Below are 19,513 nucleotides of genomic sequence, written 5' to 3'. Positions count from 1 at the left end.
GCCACCTTATCTTGGCCCTGCAAAAGGTACTCCTGCAGAGTCTCACTCTTTCAGAAGAGGCTGAATTCTACAAAGACCCTTATCTCTCTGCTAGAATGCAATGCACTTTAACAAAGAAAATGCAATGTCCCTGAGATACTGAAAGTTTTGGATTTCTCAGCAGAAGTATTCCCTACATGCCTTGTTTGTAATAACTTCTGCAGCAGCTTGGCTTGTGCTGGAGTTTAGGGTTGAAGATTCTTTGTGAGTGTCAGTGGCTGTCCCTGCAGTGCTGTTGTGATGAGCTGAAGCTGTGCAGGTGTTTTGCTGGAGGCTGAGGGATGCAGGAGTGGTTGTAACAATGTCTTGCAGAGGAATTGGTGACCTCTGAATGCTTCTTCCTGCATTGCAAATAGGAAAATTGCTTTCTCAGCTGTTTCAGTGCTACATGTGCCCTGTAATTCTACTTATTTACCTTGAGCCAACAGCTAACTTCAACTTTACTTACTGTTCTGCAGACTGGATAAACCACAGAGATGAAAGTCTTATCACAATATCAGATTCCTCGGATGAAGATTTGCCTTTGTTGCTGGAAATGCCAGAAAAGCAGCAGACTGAGGAAGATGATGATGATATAATCATCTTAGCAGAGGTAACTTTTCATTGTTGCAGCTGCTGTGCTGTATTCATGGCCTGTATAGCCAAGTCTTGTGCCAATACCTGATGCATTCCTCTGAGTCCTGCCTGGTTATAGCAATCTACTTAATAGGTCTGAAATATCAGTGAAATTATGGCATTTTGCTGGCATTAATTTATTTAGTCATATTTTGGCCACAGGAGGGGAGAAACAGTCTGTAGAACTGCATTGTGTAGTTTAAGTTCTACTGATGAAGGCTGTAGCTCCCATAAAGTTGTCTGTTTGAATCCAGCAATATGGAGTGCTTTGCAAGAGGACTTGATCTTCCATAAAATATTCTCAAACCATGCCTTGTTTGATTTATATATGTGCTCTGTATGTTTTATATTTCTCTATGCTATTTGCATTCACGTTGGGCTGTTGCAGGCACTGACATTTTTGCAGCATTTCATATCTATCTTATATTAAGAATATATGCCACTTTCCTGTGAAATTAACCAGAAGCACTGGGAAAATGGGTTGCAAAGCTGACCTTTCTGCTTCTTAGTTGAAAAACAGCAGCAGAGAACACTGAGGCTCTGTTGGCATACAGCAGTCTGTCTGCCAGAGGCAAGAAGGCCAGAGATTAATATTTGGAGCTTTGGTTCCTGCCTGTTTAAATAAATTGGTGATAACACAAATATGTCATCAGTTAGCTCTTCCTTCCCAGACTATTGTACTGGAAGGGAAGTGGATACTGAGGTGAGCTTAGGAAATTATTCCACCTTGAAAGTCCTGTGCATTCCCAGTTCTGCCAAAGGTTCTCGTGGCACCTGGGGACAGGCTGATGACACAGATGTGTGGGTTGCAGTTCTGTGCTTTATTAAGCATCTTGCTGAACAGACTGCTTATCAGTTTCCCATCAGAAGTTTTCTTAGATGCAGAAGTATCTGGAGCAAGGATTCTGACAGGAATTCCTACTTTCTCTTGTTGTTGTTCTTTTCAGACCCCAAAGCAGCAGCAGCCTCTGCGTCCCAATGTCATCAGACCTGCTGCTCCATGGCAGGGTGCAGACACTGTGGGAGAAGGAGGATCCAAAAGTGCTGTGGAGCCTTTGAGCACAGACCTGCAGGATTCAGCTCTGCCCTGTGAGGGAGATGGGAATAACCTCATGGTGGACAGCAATGCTGGACCAAGCAGAGAGGAGAATGTGGATGTTGCCTTGCAGCAGCCAGGACCATCTGAGCTGAGTGACCCCAGGTCTGAACTTAGAGGTAACCAGGAGCCTGGCCCAAGTTTGCTGCCATTGATCAAGATGAGTCCACAGCCTGCTGCTAACGCAGAAATCATTTGTCTGGAGAAGGCAGACCTTCCACCTCAACGGGAGGAAAGTATGGAAGCTCGAGAATGCCGAGGAGAGAACTTGGAGCCAGAGCAGAAACTCGAAGGAATAGCTGCTAAAACTACCACGGAACAGGAGGAGATGCAGGAGAAGGGCCAGCAGGAGCCCCGGCACTTCCCACCGCCGGCAGATGAGCCACGGGCTGTGGCGAATGCTCCTCAGCAAGGGCAGCCAGAGGCAAACCCGGCCTCTCTGAGGGCTCTGAGTGCTCCAGGGCCAGCGTTCCCCCGGCCGGAGCCGCAGCAGGACGGCATCCCCGGCCCGGCCTCCCCTCAGCCAGCACATCCCCCCGAGGAAGCGGCTCAGCAGGCACGGAGAGACAACAACGAGCAGCCCGGGCCTGCCTTCCCCGCTCAGGGCTCGCAGGAGCTTGGCTCGGGGGATGTGCCAGAGCAGGGAGCTGCTGGGCAGGAGCAGGACCTCACTGCGCTGCTCATCAGAGAGACAGTAAGTATTCCCAGGGCTCCTCTGCCTCCGGTGTGCCTGATGTTTTCAGACAGGTTTTTCAAGGTGTGTAGAGTCTCACATGCTCAGAGCACACAGCTGCAAATCCTCTTTGCTTTGGCTGAGTCTCAGCCATGCACCAGGTGAGGAGCATATGATGAGCTGTCATGGAAAACTTTCATTTAAGGTGAAACAATTTGTGTCTGTTCCCTGAAAGTCCTCTTGGATCTGGTCTGGTTTTATCCGGTTTCCTAACCCAAAACTGTAGAGCTGGTTTAGGGTTGGATATAAAGCTAAATGAGCAAACCTGGGACACTAAACAGTGGCAGAGGGATACAGGGTGGAGTAGAGAAGTTTGAGACACATGGCTGAGAGCCAGGACTGCTTTCAGCTGCCTCTCCTACAGGAATGTGGTCCATGCCCATGTTTATGTCACTGTGGTGGCCAAGGGTAAGGGTTGCCCTTGTAGTGTGGATTTCCAAGCAGCAGCACCAAGGAGTAACTGGATAAGCACCATGAGGAATTGTGTACATAAACTCCACATGCTCCATGTGTGAAGCTTAGCGTGAGGGACACGGGCTATGACAACAGCCACCAAGGACACTCCTTATCCTTTGGTATATTCAGCAGCTTGGGCAGCATGGTATATATGTGATAAGCTAAAAAAATTGTGGTGATTCATGTGTGTGATGTTTGCACACCCCTCCCCTTGATTGCTAGGTAGGGCTTGTTGAATATTTTTTCTTGCATATGGGCATGTTCTTATGTGTCTGTAAATTCCACCACTACCCCATCCCCTCCAGTCTTCCCTCCATTTGCCATATCTAATTCTACTTGGGAAAGCTGGAGCTGAGGAAAATATTTTTTTAAGTAGCAGTCTAACAAATTCAGTTCTTTCCAAGTAAGACCTTGTTGATCAGTGCCTTTGAGATGGGTAAGAGGCTGTTCTTGCAGTCCAGTCTTGCAAAGCAAAATACCACATGGTAGCAGTACCTGTACAGAAACCCCAGAGAGAGCAGCAAACACTGGGAGAGCCTTCACAGAAATGCCACCAAAGGTTTGTTTTCTGTTCTGCTCTCATTGCTGGTGTGTCTGGGTTCATTGGGTGGGTGTACTTGCTGTTGGTTTATTTTCTTTTGCTTTGGAATGTTGTATTTCAGCACATAATCTGAACTCCTTGCAGAAGGTAAATATTCCCTTTCCTTGTGTTGTAGTTCATTCCTACAGAGCCTGAATCTCTCTAGGCCAGGTGCTCTTGGCTTTGCCCTGACTCTTCCTTTGAGAAAGAGCTGTTAGCAGTCATCCTGTGGAGCAAGGCTGGATGGCTGTAAATGATCTCTTGACCCTTTTGCCCCAAGTCTCAGGATTGTGTTGGTTAATTACATGTAATTATGCTGTGTCTGTTACACAGCTTCTCCAATACCTACATAACCTTTAGCTTTTCCTCTTGTAGGAAGCAAGATTCCCAGATGTGAAGAAGGAATATATTGAAGAATTAATCATCATCAAGAACTGCTGTGACTTAAATGTGTAAGTATAGAGGCAAGAACCACAGTGTGTCATACAACTGCAGCACTTTCCCATGTCCCCCACCTGCCAAGGATCCTGCTTTAGCAAATCCAGGCTGGGCCTTCAGCACTGCATTGATAGTGCCACAGAGCACAGATTCTTGTTTTTTTTTTTTCTTATAATTAAACTGGTTTCAAGTCCTTTCTAGTTCTGTTTTGCTGTAGCTTCTCTGCTTTTAAGATAATTTACTTATTTAAAGGTAGTACATATAATTTTGTCTCACCAATTACTAGAGTTCTTAAAAAGAGCGAGTGTCAGGATTAAGGTGTTAAGATGACTGCTATAAAACATAGTATGGAGATGGGTTGGTAAGTTTTGAGTTGGAGGAAATCATTCCCTCCTTCATTTCACTGGTTTTTGGACTTTTCCAGGTAAAGCTGACACTGGATTGGAGTCCATTATTTAGTGTCATGATGTTGGCTTTTATTCCATTTACTTGCTCAAGTAGCAGTGGTGCTGTTTGAAGTCTCTTACATCACTTTTTGGGGATAGAATGGAGCAAACACATTTAAGGGCTGGTAGGATTGGTTCTAGAGATCTGATGAGGGACTAATTTTGTTCAAACTGAGCAGAAACGTGAGCAAGAAAATGAAATAAAAGGAAAGGAAAACTAATGTGAGGACTTGCTTTCCAAATTGCCTTAACAGCTGAGAAATACCGTAACGTTCCTTATGCTGGAGATTTCTGGGAGTCATGTTAGAGCCAGAAGTTTAAAAAAAAAGTGATTAACCTTACAGCTGAGTTGCATCATCTCCCTGCTCTTCTGGGGAGAGCTGGGGAGCAGAGGATTGCGTGTGCTGGCACCAGCAGCTCCGAGGGGAGATGGTTTGAAGTAAATCACTTGTGACTGGTGTCTGATGCTTGGTGGCCTCTCTTTCTCCCTCTGCAACTGTCTCTGTTATCTCCAGCGTGTCCAGACTGGTTACTGTGTGCTCCAAGAATGAGGAATAGGTGTTGGTTGCCAGAGTATTCATTTGTATAAATCCAATGCCCTTTCCAGCTAACTAGGGCACTAATTAAGCAGCATTTAAGTGCGTGAGGCTTAGAATTGGTCATTGGGCCATAAGTAAGTTAACTGGTGAGGAACTAAGGATGATCCCATCCATTGGGCACAGATTTCCTATTCTGCTGCTTTGCCTGTGCTGTCAAGTTGTGTCTCCCAAGTAGGGCTTCTTGGTTAGAAAGTCAACAGACTAGAACTTCTTTCTGGTGTTTCAGAAGTGCTTTCCCTGCAGTGGTGGAGCAGCTTTGGGGCGCCCACACCATGGACTGGGTGCACCCAGTGGGAATGTAGAAGACAAGCAGAGGCATTCCTTGGGGCAGTTGGGCTGTTGAAGGTGTGCATCTGGCTGCAGGACCCTTCCAGATTGTGTGAAAAAACTCGGGTTTGTGTCCTGGGGGGATTTAGCAAAGCCTGATGGAATTAAATCCCACTATTGGCTTCTGTCAGTTTTAATGTGTTCCTTCCCTTTTTGCTCCCGAAATCTCTTCTCTCCCATTGTGTGCCACAGACCCAGTGAGATGAAAAGGTGCTTCCAGGCTTCCCTGTAGGCCAGCTACAGTGTCTGCTCAGCGGTGCGTTACCCACTTACTGGATGATAAAGATTTCTTCTCCATATTTTTATTCCTTTAACCAAACCATCTTTTGAGTTGTCACTGCAGCTTTGGTGTGAGAACAAATGGGTCAAAGCACTGGTCAGCCTCGCTGGCAGGGTCTTTTTGATCTCCATGGTGTGTCAAGCTGAATCAGGCTTGAAATATAATAACTAAGGGTGAGTGGTTTTGGGCAGGGGTGAGGCTTTTAACCAGCTCTGTGTCCTGTGGTGCAGATATTAATGAACAGTGCCGTGAGTGTGGGTGTGCTGTGCAGCAGGACCCACTTAACTAATTGTCACACACTGGAGGTCAACATCCCCCAAAATCCTCAGCATTGAAATGGCAACATGCAGGAGAGTTCAAATGTACCCTGGCCGTGCCCCAGCTGAAACCCTTTCCTTAGAGCGATGATCTGAGCTCCTTGAAGTTTGTTTTGCTGGATTAAAACAGTTATCTTTTACCAAAGGGATGGCAGGAGGTGGGAGCTGGAAGCTATTAAATGCTCAGTGCCAAGATATTTGTTGTTTTCCCCCCAAAATGATCTTCTTAAAACTTTCAGCTGATGTGAAAGGTAAGATGTGGGAGCCCCTCTTAGCAGGGTATCATCTATTCAGCTTTTGTGTGCAGGAGCATTCACACTCAGTCAAAAGCTTCTGGCTCAATATGTCAATACCTGATTAAACAAAAAGAAATGCCCCTGCTTTGAATGTGAAAGCAGAGCTAAAGTAATCGTGCCTTGATATTTGGTTAATGCTTCAAGCCAGTTCAGATTTCTTAATTAGGGACTGATTTCTGACATCAGGAATGTAAATTAGCTGCAATTATGTCTTTGCTGCAGCCTAGCACCTTCTCATTCCAATAGTTTTACAAATGTTAATTGCTTGCCCTGGCTCTTTTCAGAAGGATCTTGTTCTGCAGCTGGGGAAACTGAGGAACAGCTTGTGTTACTTGCTCCAGCCAGCACAGCTGCTTATTGAGGGTTGAGAAAAAGCTGTGGGAGCCTGATTTAGATGCCCTTTCAGAAGGGTTTCTGGTGTATTTGTGGTTCTCCACCAATGGGGCATTTGAAAACCCCTTGCTGAGTCTTTCCTAAGCTAAAATACTCAGTTAAACTACACTTACCTGACAGTTATGACTGTTTGTGGTAGAACCTCAGATATGCTGCATTTGCAGGCTATTAGGCAAATTTTCAGCAATTTTAGTGGTTATTTTCTAAGTGCTGTTCTCACCAGACCAGTTTCTAGTGGAATTTGGCTAATGCTGTTGTGATTGCAAGCTTTGTTACAATGAAACCGGTATTCAGAGTTTTTATTCTATGGAGACACGCATATTAAACATGCTTTTGCCTCTGCTTTAATCATGGAATCACAGAGCAGTTTGGGTTGGAAAGGCCATTTAAAATCGCCTAGTTCCAGCCCCTCTTCCATGGTCAGGGACATCTTCCAGTAAACCAGGTTGCTCTGGCTGCTTTAATGTGAAGGTAGACTGAGAATGGAGACTTTGATTCAAGTTTGAATCTGTAATAGTTTGTTGAGGAAGACACGACCCTTTTATGGGTTTTTTAGGGATCTTTGTGGTGTTTTTTTTCCATAGATGATTAGTAGCTCATCCATAAAAGCTTTGTGTATGTAAATTTAATTATTGAAAGACAATCCTATTTGCTTTTCCTTCTGCAACCACACAGCTGATTATTTTTCATTTAACGCTCAGTCATTTATTTGCATTTTGCTCTAGTCTAGGACCACCCTTGATCCTTACAGGGCAGGCTTTGATTGTGACCTCATAATTATCTGATAGTAAAAATTGGACAAATGAGACATGAACCTGAGCTTCCCAACCATGAAGTAACTATATTTATCTTTTCAGACTTTGTAACTTTCTTCTGGAAAATCCAGATTACCCAAAGAAGGAAGGCAGAGTGGTGTTAAACCCCAGCAGCAGCCTGCTTGCCAGCCAAGATGAGACAAAGGCAAGTGAGAGTATCCACATCTCCTGCTGCCTCTGGGCAGTGTGTTCAGCCTGAGTGGACCTTGGGATGTCTGCTTTGATTAGTGTGCGTTTGCAGAGTGCTTGACTGAGCCTGGCTTTCACAGGAGGCCTCTGGGTATGTGTAAGGCAGTGTTAAATAGCAATAATTAGTTGCTTGCAAGATGACTTCCAAGCCTTTCCTGTTTGGCTGTGCCAGAGCTGCACAGGGTCTGCTCCTTTGCCTCCAGCAAGCCCCTCTGCCCTGCCTGCCTGTCACTGCCCCATCTCAAGTGTTCATTTTGATAACTGAGACAAGAATTCCACAATCATTCTGTCACATGAAGTAGCCTTGGCCCTCGGGTCTCTCTTGTGAGACCTTTAGGCATTGCCCTGCAGCCTCCTAACTGCAAATCTCCCTACGGGTACTTGATTTTATTTGTGTTTTAAAACATCCATTTAACAAAAAATTCTCTCTGATCTGCTTTGAGGATGTTGTGTGGCCTGAGAGAGATGTTGAATACCTCTTTCTACTCTGGACCTTGTGCAGGTGACCTGCAGAGGTGCCTGGGCCAGTAGGCTTTGCACCCACACTGTGCTAACGTGCTCAGAGTTGGGTGCCACATACTCTGAATTTTGGATGGTCTTGCAGAATGTCCTGATCACTGAGAGCATTTGTGGCATTACTGTGTGTATTTACAGCAGCCTTTTAATCCTTTTCATTTTTCCCTTAGGTGCCTAAAGTGGACTACTTTGACTTTTCCAAACTTGCCCCCCTTGACCAGCGGTGCTTTATTCAGGCAGCTGATCTCCTCATGGCAGACTTCAAAATGCTGAGCAGCCAGGACATCAAGTGGGCACTGCACGAGCTCAAGGGGCACTATGCAATAACACGAAAGGTGCTCCAGTTCAAGTCTGTTTTCTTTTCTGGGCTTATCTCCTGTGTCTGCAGAGAGCACTGTGATGACTTTGGCCTTACTGTACCATCTGCTGCTGTGTGGTTATGGGTTTTATAATAATCTTCCTTTCCTTTTAAGAAGTTTTAATCCATTTAGTAGAGATTTCCAAAATTTATTAGCCAGACAGAATGCTGCAGGAAGTTTTTACTTTCCCTAATAGGAGAGCTGACTCATGGTGGGTGATACATGAAACTGAGAAGTGTTCCTCTATGTCATCACTGAAGTACAGTATAATTGCCAATAAACCTCTGACATTTAGTTAAAACATTTAACTGCTGCTGCTGGTTAACTGGCTGCATGGAATTAAGAAGTAGCCAGTCCTGCTTTGTCTTATTATAACTTGTAGCATAAGTCCTGTATTCTTTCTAAAAGAGCTTCACTGTCATGGAGATGCAGACACTTGTTTGAAGTATCAGCAAACTGAATGTCATTGTGGGTTCAAGTTTTTGACTTAGATCTGCTCCTCTGATATGCCCTTGCTGAGCTTGTTTCTCTACTGTTCCAGGACTTAAATAAAACAAAAGTTGTTGTCTGTTCTCTTGATTGATTGAGCACTGAGTATTTGAACCTCACCTTTTTAAACAAAAAGCCAAACCCAGCAACAAAAAAAAAAAAGTCAAACCAGCTCTGTTTAATACAGCTGGTGCCCACTTTGATATTAACAGTTGAGCTGTTATGAAGTATCATTCACCTGCTTTGTTTTTATGGAATAATTACTTTGAGTACATAAAGCAGCAAGGTGAGCAGAGGAAAGATATATATTTGCCTCTCTTCAGATTTGACTGATCCAGTTTTGAATCAGTCCTATGCCTATGTTTGTACTGTGCTTCAGCTTGAATTAAGTGCTCCTGCTTTCTTCCAGGCACAGGATTTAAACCTGTATATTGTTTTCTAGGCCTTTTCAGATGCTATCAAAAAGTGGCAGGAGCTGTCTCCTGAAACCAGCGGGAAACGGAAAAGGAGGAAAGAAATGAATCAATATTCTTATATAGACTTCAAGTTTGAGCAAGGTAAATGCCAAGATATGTATTGTGCTCTCTGCATCATTATTGTAGGCAGAACTGGCTTGCAGCTGAAAGCAAATCTTGAAAGGGGATGTGGTCCCAAAAGAGCCGAGTTTCTGCCACTGGTATCTGTTTTGGAGATGCTCCTCATTAGCACTTCTGCCTGGTAAAATGCTGTGTGAGCTGCTGAAAGTCTGCAGCTGGTGGTGTATGCAGGAAGAAGGATTTAAGCTTTGTTCTGGCTGCTCCATCCCTTTTTACTGAGCCTTTAACTCTGCTTCAGGGGATGTGAAAATTGAGAAGCGCATGTTCTTCCTGGAGAACAAGAGACGGCACTGGAGGACCTATGACAAGCTCTCCCTTCTCCCACCCGTGCGACTGGAGCAGGAATTCTATGAGCAGAAAGTGAAAGAGATGGCAGAGGTGAGTGATAGGAGCTGCATTGATCATGTGCAAATGTTCAACAACTGTTGAAGTTTTGGCCCTAAACATGAAGAATCTGTCTCTTACAGAAATTCAAACACTGAACCAAATATTGAGTAACTATGTTTTCCCCTTCCCTACCTGTTACACATATGTCTCTTCCCAAGTAACTCAATTTTAAAGGAAAGAAGCCAAGCACAGAATTTCGTATTTACTTAAATATGCAGCTGCTGCTTGTACAAACAGCATTCTGGAGGGGGGGGGGGTTTGCTATGAAGTGGTGAAAACTCTACTAATTAACTCTTTCCTCTAATTGTTAGCAGGCTTCTCTGCTGCTTTAGGGTTTGTAAGTGCAGCTCAGTGTTGGTGGTGAGTAATGGCCAGGCCCAAGGCAGAGTGTCCACTCACTCTGCCCTCCCCAGGCTGGCAGTCCTGTGGCTCCAGAAGGGTTTGTCCTGTGCTGAGAACTGGATATTTTGAAGCAGAACCTGCAACACCTACTTGCTGTGTTGTCTTCCTCTCCTAGGCTGAGGAAAGACTGAACTCACAGTTCTGCACCCACAGTCTTTTCTAAAGTAGCTCCTTAAAAATCCTTGTCTCTTAGGCAGATGGATAAGGTCTCCTTTGAAACAAAAAGCTCATGTTCTCTTGAGGGGCCCATTGGGTGAGATCATCTCTGCCCATGGAAACGTGAACCCCACAATACAGAATTTGGTTCTTTGTTCTTCCTGCCTTTGCTTCTCCCATCTGTTTTAGCTGAATCATAAATAGCTTAATGGATTGGAGGGATGGGCTGAGTGATGTTACAAGCAGACAGCAAGCCTTTTATGGTGGTTTGTGAGTCCTGAGATAATGTAAATGAGTGGAGAGTTTGGAAAATTGCTTTATCTATTCTGTAAATACAGATGCACATGTTTCTTGCAGCATGCAGACTTCCTCCTGGCTCTGCAGATGAATGAGGAGCAGTATCAGAAGGTCAGTATCTATAATGTTATGAGTTCAGCTTGTGCACAGGCACTGTTTTGCACTTCCTCCTTCACAGATCCTTTTATCTCTGGAATGGAGCTTTTCTGAAGCTGCATTTCACTGTGCTGCTTTTGCTGAGCTGACAAAACCTGTGTAATGTTTGTTGGCTGACTTTTAGGAAAGGTAGACAGGAGCTGAGGCCAGCAAGACAGTATTGATGCATGTAATGATCTGTAGTAATTCAGCTTGTATCTTCACTGCTCAGAGCAAACATTGCAACAGAATAGCATCAGGTTTGTTCTCGTTCTTGCCATTATGGCTGTTTAAAACAGATACACTGTTGGAGTTTGGCCAGTGGGAAGACCTTCCTTGTTTGCAGAAAGAATCCTCTAAAAACCTGAAAATCAGCTCCTCTGCTTCAGAGAAAATGTAGAGAACAGTTCAGCAGCTGTGCATTATGTTTTTGTTTCAGTGCTCATTTCCTTTTCATACTTTGGAAAAGTGGGCTCTACTTACTTTTTAACAGTGGCAAACTTCTCCACCCCCACAGTTAAGAGGCCAAGGCAGGGTCTGCCCAGGCAGATGGCAAGTGTTCCTTTAGAGGGTGATAGATCTGAATCTTGGTTTTCCCCATGAGAGTGGTGTGTACACTCAAGCTGCTTCCCTGTGACTGCAGCTTCCCAAACCCAAGATGCTGCTCTGCCTGTGAGCTAAGAGTTATTAATCACTGAATGTTCTGTAGCTTTTTGGAACCTGTCAAGCAGGACATGTAGACACAAAATGACTTAAACTCAGTGAGTTTCTGATTGCACTTAGGGAATTTAGACCACCAAATAGGATATCTAATGGAATGGTGTATATCTGTAGCTGGTTTTTAGGATTAATGCTGGCAATTTCTTCTGGCTTGCAGTTGTGTGTGTGTGTTGCTATAGCTATTGATGTTTTGATGCTGATTCCTGTGGTGGCTGCAGGACGGGCAGATGATCGAGTGCCGCTGCTGCTACGGAGAGTTCGCCTTCGAAGAGCTGACTCAGTGTGCAGATGGTCATTTGTTCTGCAAGGAGTGCCTAATTAAATATGCTCAGGAGGCAGTTTTTGGCTCTGGGAAGGTAAGGATTTCACAACTGGACAAGGGGGAAATGGGTAATTGCTGTTGGGAGGTAACACTGCTGCTTGTGTAGTGTTGTTACTTAAAACAGATGTAACTGCATTTCCCAGGAAATGTTTGAATGGAATGGTGTCCTGAAATCCAAGTCAGTCTTGCCATCAAGTGAAGCCAACTACTTCACAATGTGATCTTTGCACAGGATTTCAGGGTTACTAACCTCCTTTTTTTTTTTTTTTCCTATGCTTAGCAGTTTAATTGTTATGAAAACTCTACACAGGGCTCATAGTAAAACAATAACTTGTTTGGCTTTTATTTTCTACTAAATAAACCTGTTGTATCTGCACAGAGACTAATCTCTGACTTGGCCTGTCTCCTTTTACCTAAGAGTGTTTGTCCTTCATAATATCACTGTAATCCCAACTTAATTGGGGGGTTGGTTCCTCTATGGTACTACTAACCTCCTTAGTCTCTGATTTAGCTAGCAATTATTCTGGTACTTAGCTGAGCTATAAACAGGTCATTAACCTGCTCTGAAGTGTCTTCTCCTTTGCCTCAGGATATGATGCTCAAACTGTGGGGATGCTGTTGTACTCTGGGATCCATTTCATGTAAATGTATAAACTGGCAGCTATATTTTATGACTTTATTGAAAAGAATGTAGTGTGTGATTGCTGGTTCTCAGCAGAGACTGAACAATAACAACGGGCTGATATATGGTCACAGTGGACTTGATATGAATTGTGATCCTAGCTGGCAACAGCATCTTCCTGCCAGTGCTTGTTTGAGGCCTAGATTGTTTAATTAGGCTTGATCTTTCCATAGCAAACCATTCTCTGGCAGTCATCTTGGGTAGATTTAGATGAGATATTGGGGAAAAAATGTTATAGGGCACTGGCACATATTATCCAGAGAAGTTGCAGCTGCCCCATCCCTGGAAGTGTTGAAGGACAAGGACTTGGAACAAGCTGGGATAGTGGAAGCTGTCCCTGCCCATGACAGAGATTTAGAACTGGATGATTTTTAAAGTCCCAAAACCCAAGTCATTCTGAGATCTGCTGCCTTTAGCTCTTACTCTGTCTGAGCAAGGCTCTGCACTGAATTGCTTGGAAATGTTCTGGATCCTGGGTTGCTTTTTGCTAGTGTCATACTGAACCTGAGCCCTCTTTCCAACCCCAGTCAGAGCTCAGCTGCATGGAAGGCAGTTGCACGTGTTCCTTCCCCACCAGTGAGCTGGAGAAAGTTCTTCCAGAGAACATCCTCTGCAAATACTACGAGAGGAAGGCTGAGGAGGAGGTGGCTGCTGCCTGTGCAGATGAGCTCGTCAGGTGAGTGTCCCACAGAGAATGCTGCACTTACTGCTGTGGAAAATTGTTCCCTGGAACCTCACGTTTGTGCTGACTCTGAGATAGGTAGCTTTTAAAGAGCTGGATTATAAATTCAGTCTTCTGCCTTCACAGGTCTGTTTTTATTCTGCCTTTGACTAGGAGCAGATTAAAATTCAATAGACTTGTCTCCCCCAAGACTTGCTTGCCAGCTCTGTGCTGATCCACTAAATTACATGGTCAAAAGCAGTGCTGAGCATATAATATTTTGATTGCAAACGGGGAAGTGATTGAAGAAATATGAGCAAAAAGGCAATAGTCAGCACATCCTGGCAACAGGCATTGGGTTGGCAGCCTTAGCAACTTCCATGCAGCTATTTGACTAAATCAGCTTTCAGCAAAGCTATGTTTGGCACTCTGCATTAATGGCATCTTGTTCTGGGCTACAGGTGTCCCTTCTGTAACTTCCCAGCTCTCCTGGACAGCGATGTGAAGCGGTTCAGCTGCCCCAATCCCCGCTGCAGAAAGGTAATTGGGGCTTACTTCGCATTTGGTCTCTTCTGGAATGTTGGACAGGAGAGCTGGGAGGGCAACTCACCCTTCCTAGTGGCAGTATCTCATGTGGCTGCATAGGGCAGTAAAGTGTTTGCTGGATCCTACTGATCTTCTATAAAATTGGGTGCCTTGACAGGTGAATTTAGGGCACTGTTGACAGAGGAGGTGTCCTGTCTTTTTTTGGAAGATGTTGGCTAAAAAAGCCTAATAGACAGTTAAATTTTGTTGTCTGGAGAAGTTGAAGTTGCCAGCACTGAACTCTGGTGTGAAAATTGAACTTACTTCGAGGGAGAAAGCTGTTTGTGAAATATGCACAATTCCATTTTAGATTCTAATCTTCAGATAGATTTTGTTATCATCTACCCTTTACAATGGGGAAGGGAATGTCCCAGTGTTAGGGCAAGGAGGTTTGCTAGGCACTAGGTGGCAATGTTGATTCACGTTTAAATCTCAATTTTTTCAAACTGTTTTTGCAAAAGCCGAGCTGTTTTCAAAATGTACGTATGTCAGCACTAAAAAAAACAGAATTTGTTCTTGAAAAACATGAATCTTTCAATGGGCAAAGTGAATTGAAGCTGTTTTTTCCCTAAAATGTGTAATGCATTAGAGTAACCATTGTAAGAGGGATCAGTGCTGAAATGTTCCTTTACTACTGCTTCACTGTTTCATTTCCTTCCTAGTGTACTGCCTGTTCCCCCCTTCCCTGGGGTTACAGCATTCCAGTGGGCTGGATTTCTGGTTTCCTGGACAGCTTGTGTTGATTCATTAGCTGAAAATCTGCTGAGTAGCTTTGTGCTCTTCTTAGAAGTCTTTAACGACTTTAGGATTTGAAGTAGAGGGTGAGGAATTTGGATAGCAGGATGTGGTGTCTCAGCATCAGCTGCAGTGGTTCTTCATATTCCTGCTATCTCCTCTCTCTCCAGAATGAAGAATTTCAGTTAATGCTCGTGCTTGCAGGAAATGGTTGCCCTAAGGGAGGAAAGGGCTAATCTAGGGAACTCCACAGAGCTTGGAGAGGATGCATTGGCTTTGCTAGCAGTGCCTCTGGCAGACTTGCTGGTGGTGATGACTGATCCTGGAAGGAGTCCCTCTCTGCCTGGAAGGACTGCACTCACACAGCTCAGCCTAAAGCAAGGGGAAGGTCAAAATGCATCTCTTCCAAAATCTCAGAACTCTTTGAGGGTGGGGAGAGGAAGACCAGATGGTGGACCTGTTGTATCCCTGTGCTCCATCACCTGGATCCTTTGTCTGGTTTTGGGAGTTTGTTTTGATACCCTTGGGGTCTCCATTAAATCTTGCAGGGAGGTTCATTCATATATGGGCCAGCTATGGGTACGTTGTAAAGCAAGTGATGTGAACCAGCTGCAAGCCTTCACTTTGGCTGTGTGCTGGGCTCAGCAATAAGAGCTCTACACATATCCAGGTCACTGTCTGTGCATCTCACCTGTAGTTCCAGTCATTTACACCTCGCAGGGGCCAAAGCAGGGGCCAAAACGTGGCAAATCGTAACTTGAGCAGTGGGCAGAGCTGCCTCCTGTGAGTGCCCAGCTGCACAGGGAGCATGCAGATGAGCTGGCACCATCTGCCAGGGCCACCGTGGCTCCAGCTGTGTGGTGTCAAGTTTGGCTCCTGGTTAGGTGGCCAGGGCTTGAATCTTAATATGACAAACAGCAGGGTGGAGGAAAAGCTAAGTTAGCTAAGGAAAAAGACCACTTATCTCCAAGCCACCCTACAATGCATTCTCTGTGTGTGCAGTCTGAGCTGGTGCTGGGGCAGAGGCAGCTTTCACTCAGATTTGGCCGAGTATTGAGGTTTTACTCTGTAATAGACTGCTGATTGCACATGGAGCCAGGCTTCCAGGTGACAGGAGGATTGTCCAGGCCTCCATCTTGGAGGGATCCCTGCATGGAAGCAACATTCAAATTTCTCACCTCTAAGGATGCACATTTCTCCTCCCAGCGCTATAGAGCAACCCAAAACTGGCAACTGTGGTAAAACAAGGAAAGGCACGTGTTGCTGGTTGAGTTGTGCAGCACTGGGAGGTGAGGGTGCACTTCTGCATGGTGGGGGAAGTGCCCTTTTCCGCCAGAAAAGGAAGTCCATCCTCTCTGCTCAGCCTCCCTCCTCCCAAACCCCACAGTGTGGAAGACAAGGCTTTTGTTCCCAGCTGCTGCTGCCGGCCCTGGCGCCGTGTTGTGGGAGAGGGAGATGGTTTCCCTTCTTTGCAGTCTCAGCACAAAGCACTGCAGGGCTTTCAGCCAGCAAGAGATGGGGAGCTGAAAGCTGCTGTTGCCATGGAAATAATGCATGCACGGAGCAGCAGAGAGCTTGAAACGCCCAGCACTCATTTCATAGCCAGGCCACATTGCAGGGACTTGCATTTCCAAGAGTTTTCCTTAAAACTCCTTTTCACAGCATGGAATTTTTATTGCTTTGTGGTACCCAGTTGTCTGTGTCAGTGCTGGCTGGGTGTAAGAGGTGATGGCATATGGCTGCATGGTGTGGGATGGCAATGTCCTTGGCCTGGGCAGCTGCCATTCCTGTGCATCCACAATGGGTTTGGGGAGTGCCTTGAGCACTGATGTGCCTATCTCAGATGAATAAAATTTCTGCTCTTTTGCCTTTCATCTTCAGCTTAGGCTCTCTGGCCACCAGCAATCCTCATGTTGTTTTAATTAGCAGCACTGAGACTTGGTGTTTTAGGGCACGCCTTTTTAAGCTGTTCTATGTCTCGGGATTGATTTGGAGGTGCTGGCTAGGAACAGATGCACCCAGCTGCTTTTAGCCTTCATTTTCTGCTGGAAGAGAGGCAGGTTTAAACTTGCACCGAGCTGTGCCTGAACAGGACCGCTCTTAGCAGGGCACCACCAGCACTGGTAACGAGCACGAGCCACACTGAGCAGTTTGCGTGGCTCTGAGAGGAGGGGTCTTGCTGAAATAAATTACTGCTTCATCAACAAGACCTGAAGTTGCAGAAGGAGGTGGGGGAGATGCTGTGACACCCGTGATCTCTGTACCTGGTACAGCAAGGCACATGCAGCTGCTTGTGGTTCAGAGGTGGGTAAAAAGGCAATGATCTGGTTAGGAGTGTTTTATAGAGTGCAGGGGGAACTGTTTGTGTAATCCAGCACCCAGCAGCAGGGGATGTGTTCAGGATGACACAGCTGTCCAAGGATGTCATCCAGCACATACCAAAGGGCCCATTACTTCTGTGCTAAAGGCTGGGCCATGCTGCACAGAGTTGTCCTGCCCAACTCCAGATGTGCTGTGGATTTAGGTTTAAACTGTATCAGGATTTGTAGTTGGCAGGGTGCGTGTGCAGCATGGAAAAAGATTGTCCTGGTTGGAGAAATTGAGCTTGTCCAGAATGCCTCAGAGTAGGATATACATACGGAGAATTACTTAATTCTCCTTGTTTTGCAACATGTTTTCCCAGCTGTTGAAGTCTGCTGTCTCATTCAGCTTCCTGACAGCAGTGCAAACATTTTGAAAGTCCCGTGGCCCCATCTCATTCTCTGTTCAGACATTCTTATTGCTGTTATCCGTATGTTTTTCCTTGAGCCTGTTTATTTGGATTTGATTGTTCCTTGGAGCTTAGCCCCACAGCTTTAGTAGAGAGCAGAGCCGAAGGTGGCATTTGCTGTGGCAGACCCCTTGCTAATTTCTTTTTCGTGGCAGTGACTTAAGTCCCAACTCCTGTGTTTGACTTCCCATCCTCCTGTGTCTCTTAAGAAAATTTGCTGGGACAAGAAGTGTGGTGAGGATGACCTTGTTACATGTCTTCATAGAACTACAGAATGGTTTGGGTTGAAAGGGTCCTTAAAGACCGTTCATTTTCACCCCCCCACCATGGGCAGGAAATTTTCCAGTAGACCAGGGGCTCTATCCTGGCCTTGAACACTTCCAGGGATAGGGCTTGGGAATGGAGCACTCATGCCTGTGTCCACTTGGATCTGGAGACCTGCCTCACACATGTCCATGTCAGCAGAACTCTCCAAGCCATGTCTTCATGGCTCTGCCACCTTTCTCCTGAGCACTGCATCCCTGACACCTCCTGCTCTGGAGCTCTCCGCTGCGCCCTTTTTAAACTTGCAGCGCGCATGGGAACTCTCTGGGTGCTCTCAGTGCCAAAACCACAACAAATGGCGAGTTTCCGTCTGTCAGCTCGGCTCAGCCCGGCTCAGGCTCTCCACGGCTGGGCAGGCAATTTTCATTTTTCTTCCATAAAAGGACATTGAAGCTCGGCTGCGGCAGCGGTGCCGGTGCCGAGCCGCAGGCAGGGCGAGCGCGATGCTATCGGAGCGCGGCTCATTCCCTATCCCCGCAAAGGGATGGGCCGGAGGGAGGGACCAAGGTTCGAAGGTGGGGTTGAGGTGATTGTAGGCAGCAGATAACACCCCAGTAGGTTTTATTGCCAGGTTCTAAAGGGAGATAGATAACAGGAGAGAGCTCGTGGTAGAGCAAACCTTAAAAGTACAGTTCCGCGGAGGATGGGCACGTGCACTGAACCGTGTGGGCTGTCCCGTGGAGTTGCTTGGGAAGTGCTGAGATCTTCTTATCCCAGATTTATACTGGGCAAGCTACTTATCCTGGGAGTAAACTGCAAGGGGAACAAGGGATTCCAGGGGTACTATCTTACACCTTGATTTTTGCTGTGTGCTTGGACTGGGCAGGAGCAGTTGCAAGAATCGAGTGGTGCCAGCAGTAAGTTGGTCATAAATTCCCCTTTCCAGAGAAGGAGGCACAATAATCAGCCCCAAATCACTACTTGCCAACTCATCACCATTTGAGACACATAGGAAAGGGCTGTAGAAGCTCTGAGAATACCTCACCTGGAAAGAGGGTAGGAGTGGGCTGGGTTAATTGCTGTGATGGGGTGGAGAGACTCCATCAGTGGGAGCTCAGGTGCTGCTGCTGCTTTAACAAGGTCAAGTCTATTTATGCAGTGGTATGTGGAAATGCTTCACTTGATAAATGAGTCTGACAGGAGGAGAGGGTGAGGCCCAGCCTGGAAATGGACCTGAGGAAAGAGGTCAGATTAAATGGGGTATCTGTCTCTTGCAGGGGAAAAAAAAAAGCTGCTGAAAGCAGGAACTCAGAGTAGTCCCTTTAAAAATGGACTGTGTAATTTTGAGCAACAAAGCTTACTCCTTATAAAAAAAGCTTGCTTTCTGCCTTGTACAGCAATATCCAGTCAGTGAAAAGCCAATTGAAAAGGCTGTTCACTGACCAGTGAGTGCCTCTGTGCCAGGTCCATACGAGGTAGAAGTGCTACCTTCCATTCATAGCTTTGTCCTTTGCTGGGGAAAGGTTCAGAAGTAATAAACTGAGTACAGCTTCATGTGGAGATGGAAATTTAAGCTCCAGCATCTTGTTTAGCCTTTTGTCCCTGGGCACAGGGAGCCTATTTAGGCAAAGGGAACACTGAGAGAAGCAGTGCACCTGTGGTGGTCAGTTCTGGTTTATGATGACTGTCTTTGGAGATAGATGATGGATTACATGAGGAATTGGATAAGAGTACCCTGAGTGGGTTGTGAAAGACTGTTGGCTGCTTTGAATGTGGAGAATTGATGGAGTGGCCTCATAGCCAAACTCCTGGGGCTGG

General features: G+C 45.7%; 1 protein-coding gene across 9 annotated transcripts in view; it reads left to right on the top strand.

The window, feature by feature from the left end:
* Positions 1-19,513, top strand: part of RNF216 (ring finger protein 216) — a 76,775-nt gene that overhangs the window by 15,520 nt on the left and 41,742 nt on the right. For all 9 annotated transcript variants that reach the window (XM_030284597.4, XM_030284600.4, XM_030284601.4 and 6 more), the window contains 11 exons: positions 498-631; positions 1,602-2,444; positions 3,895-3,971; positions 7,473-7,575; positions 8,306-8,470; positions 9,426-9,540; positions 9,818-9,957; positions 10,882-10,932; positions 11,895-12,032; positions 13,208-13,356; positions 13,803-13,881. In XM_030284597.4, the coding sequence (XP_030140457.4) occupies positions 498-631; positions 1,602-2,444; positions 3,895-3,971; positions 7,473-7,575; positions 8,306-8,470; positions 9,426-9,540; positions 9,818-9,957; positions 10,882-10,932; positions 11,895-12,032; positions 13,208-13,356; positions 13,803-13,881 (1,994 nt within the window). The remainder of the gene's footprint in view (positions 1-497; positions 632-1,601; positions 2,445-3,894; positions 3,972-7,472; positions 7,576-8,305; positions 8,471-9,425; positions 9,541-9,817; positions 9,958-10,881; positions 10,933-11,894; positions 12,033-13,207; positions 13,357-13,802; positions 13,882-19,513) is intronic.

The sequence above is a fragment of the Taeniopygia guttata genome, chromosome 14 (assembly GCF_048771995.1).
Source record: "Taeniopygia guttata chromosome 14, bTaeGut7.mat, whole genome shotgun sequence".
Classification (NCBI taxonomy): Eukaryota; Metazoa; Chordata; class Aves; order Passeriformes; family Estrildidae; genus Taeniopygia; species Taeniopygia guttata.
This window is presented reverse-complemented; position numbering and strand designations above follow the sequence as displayed.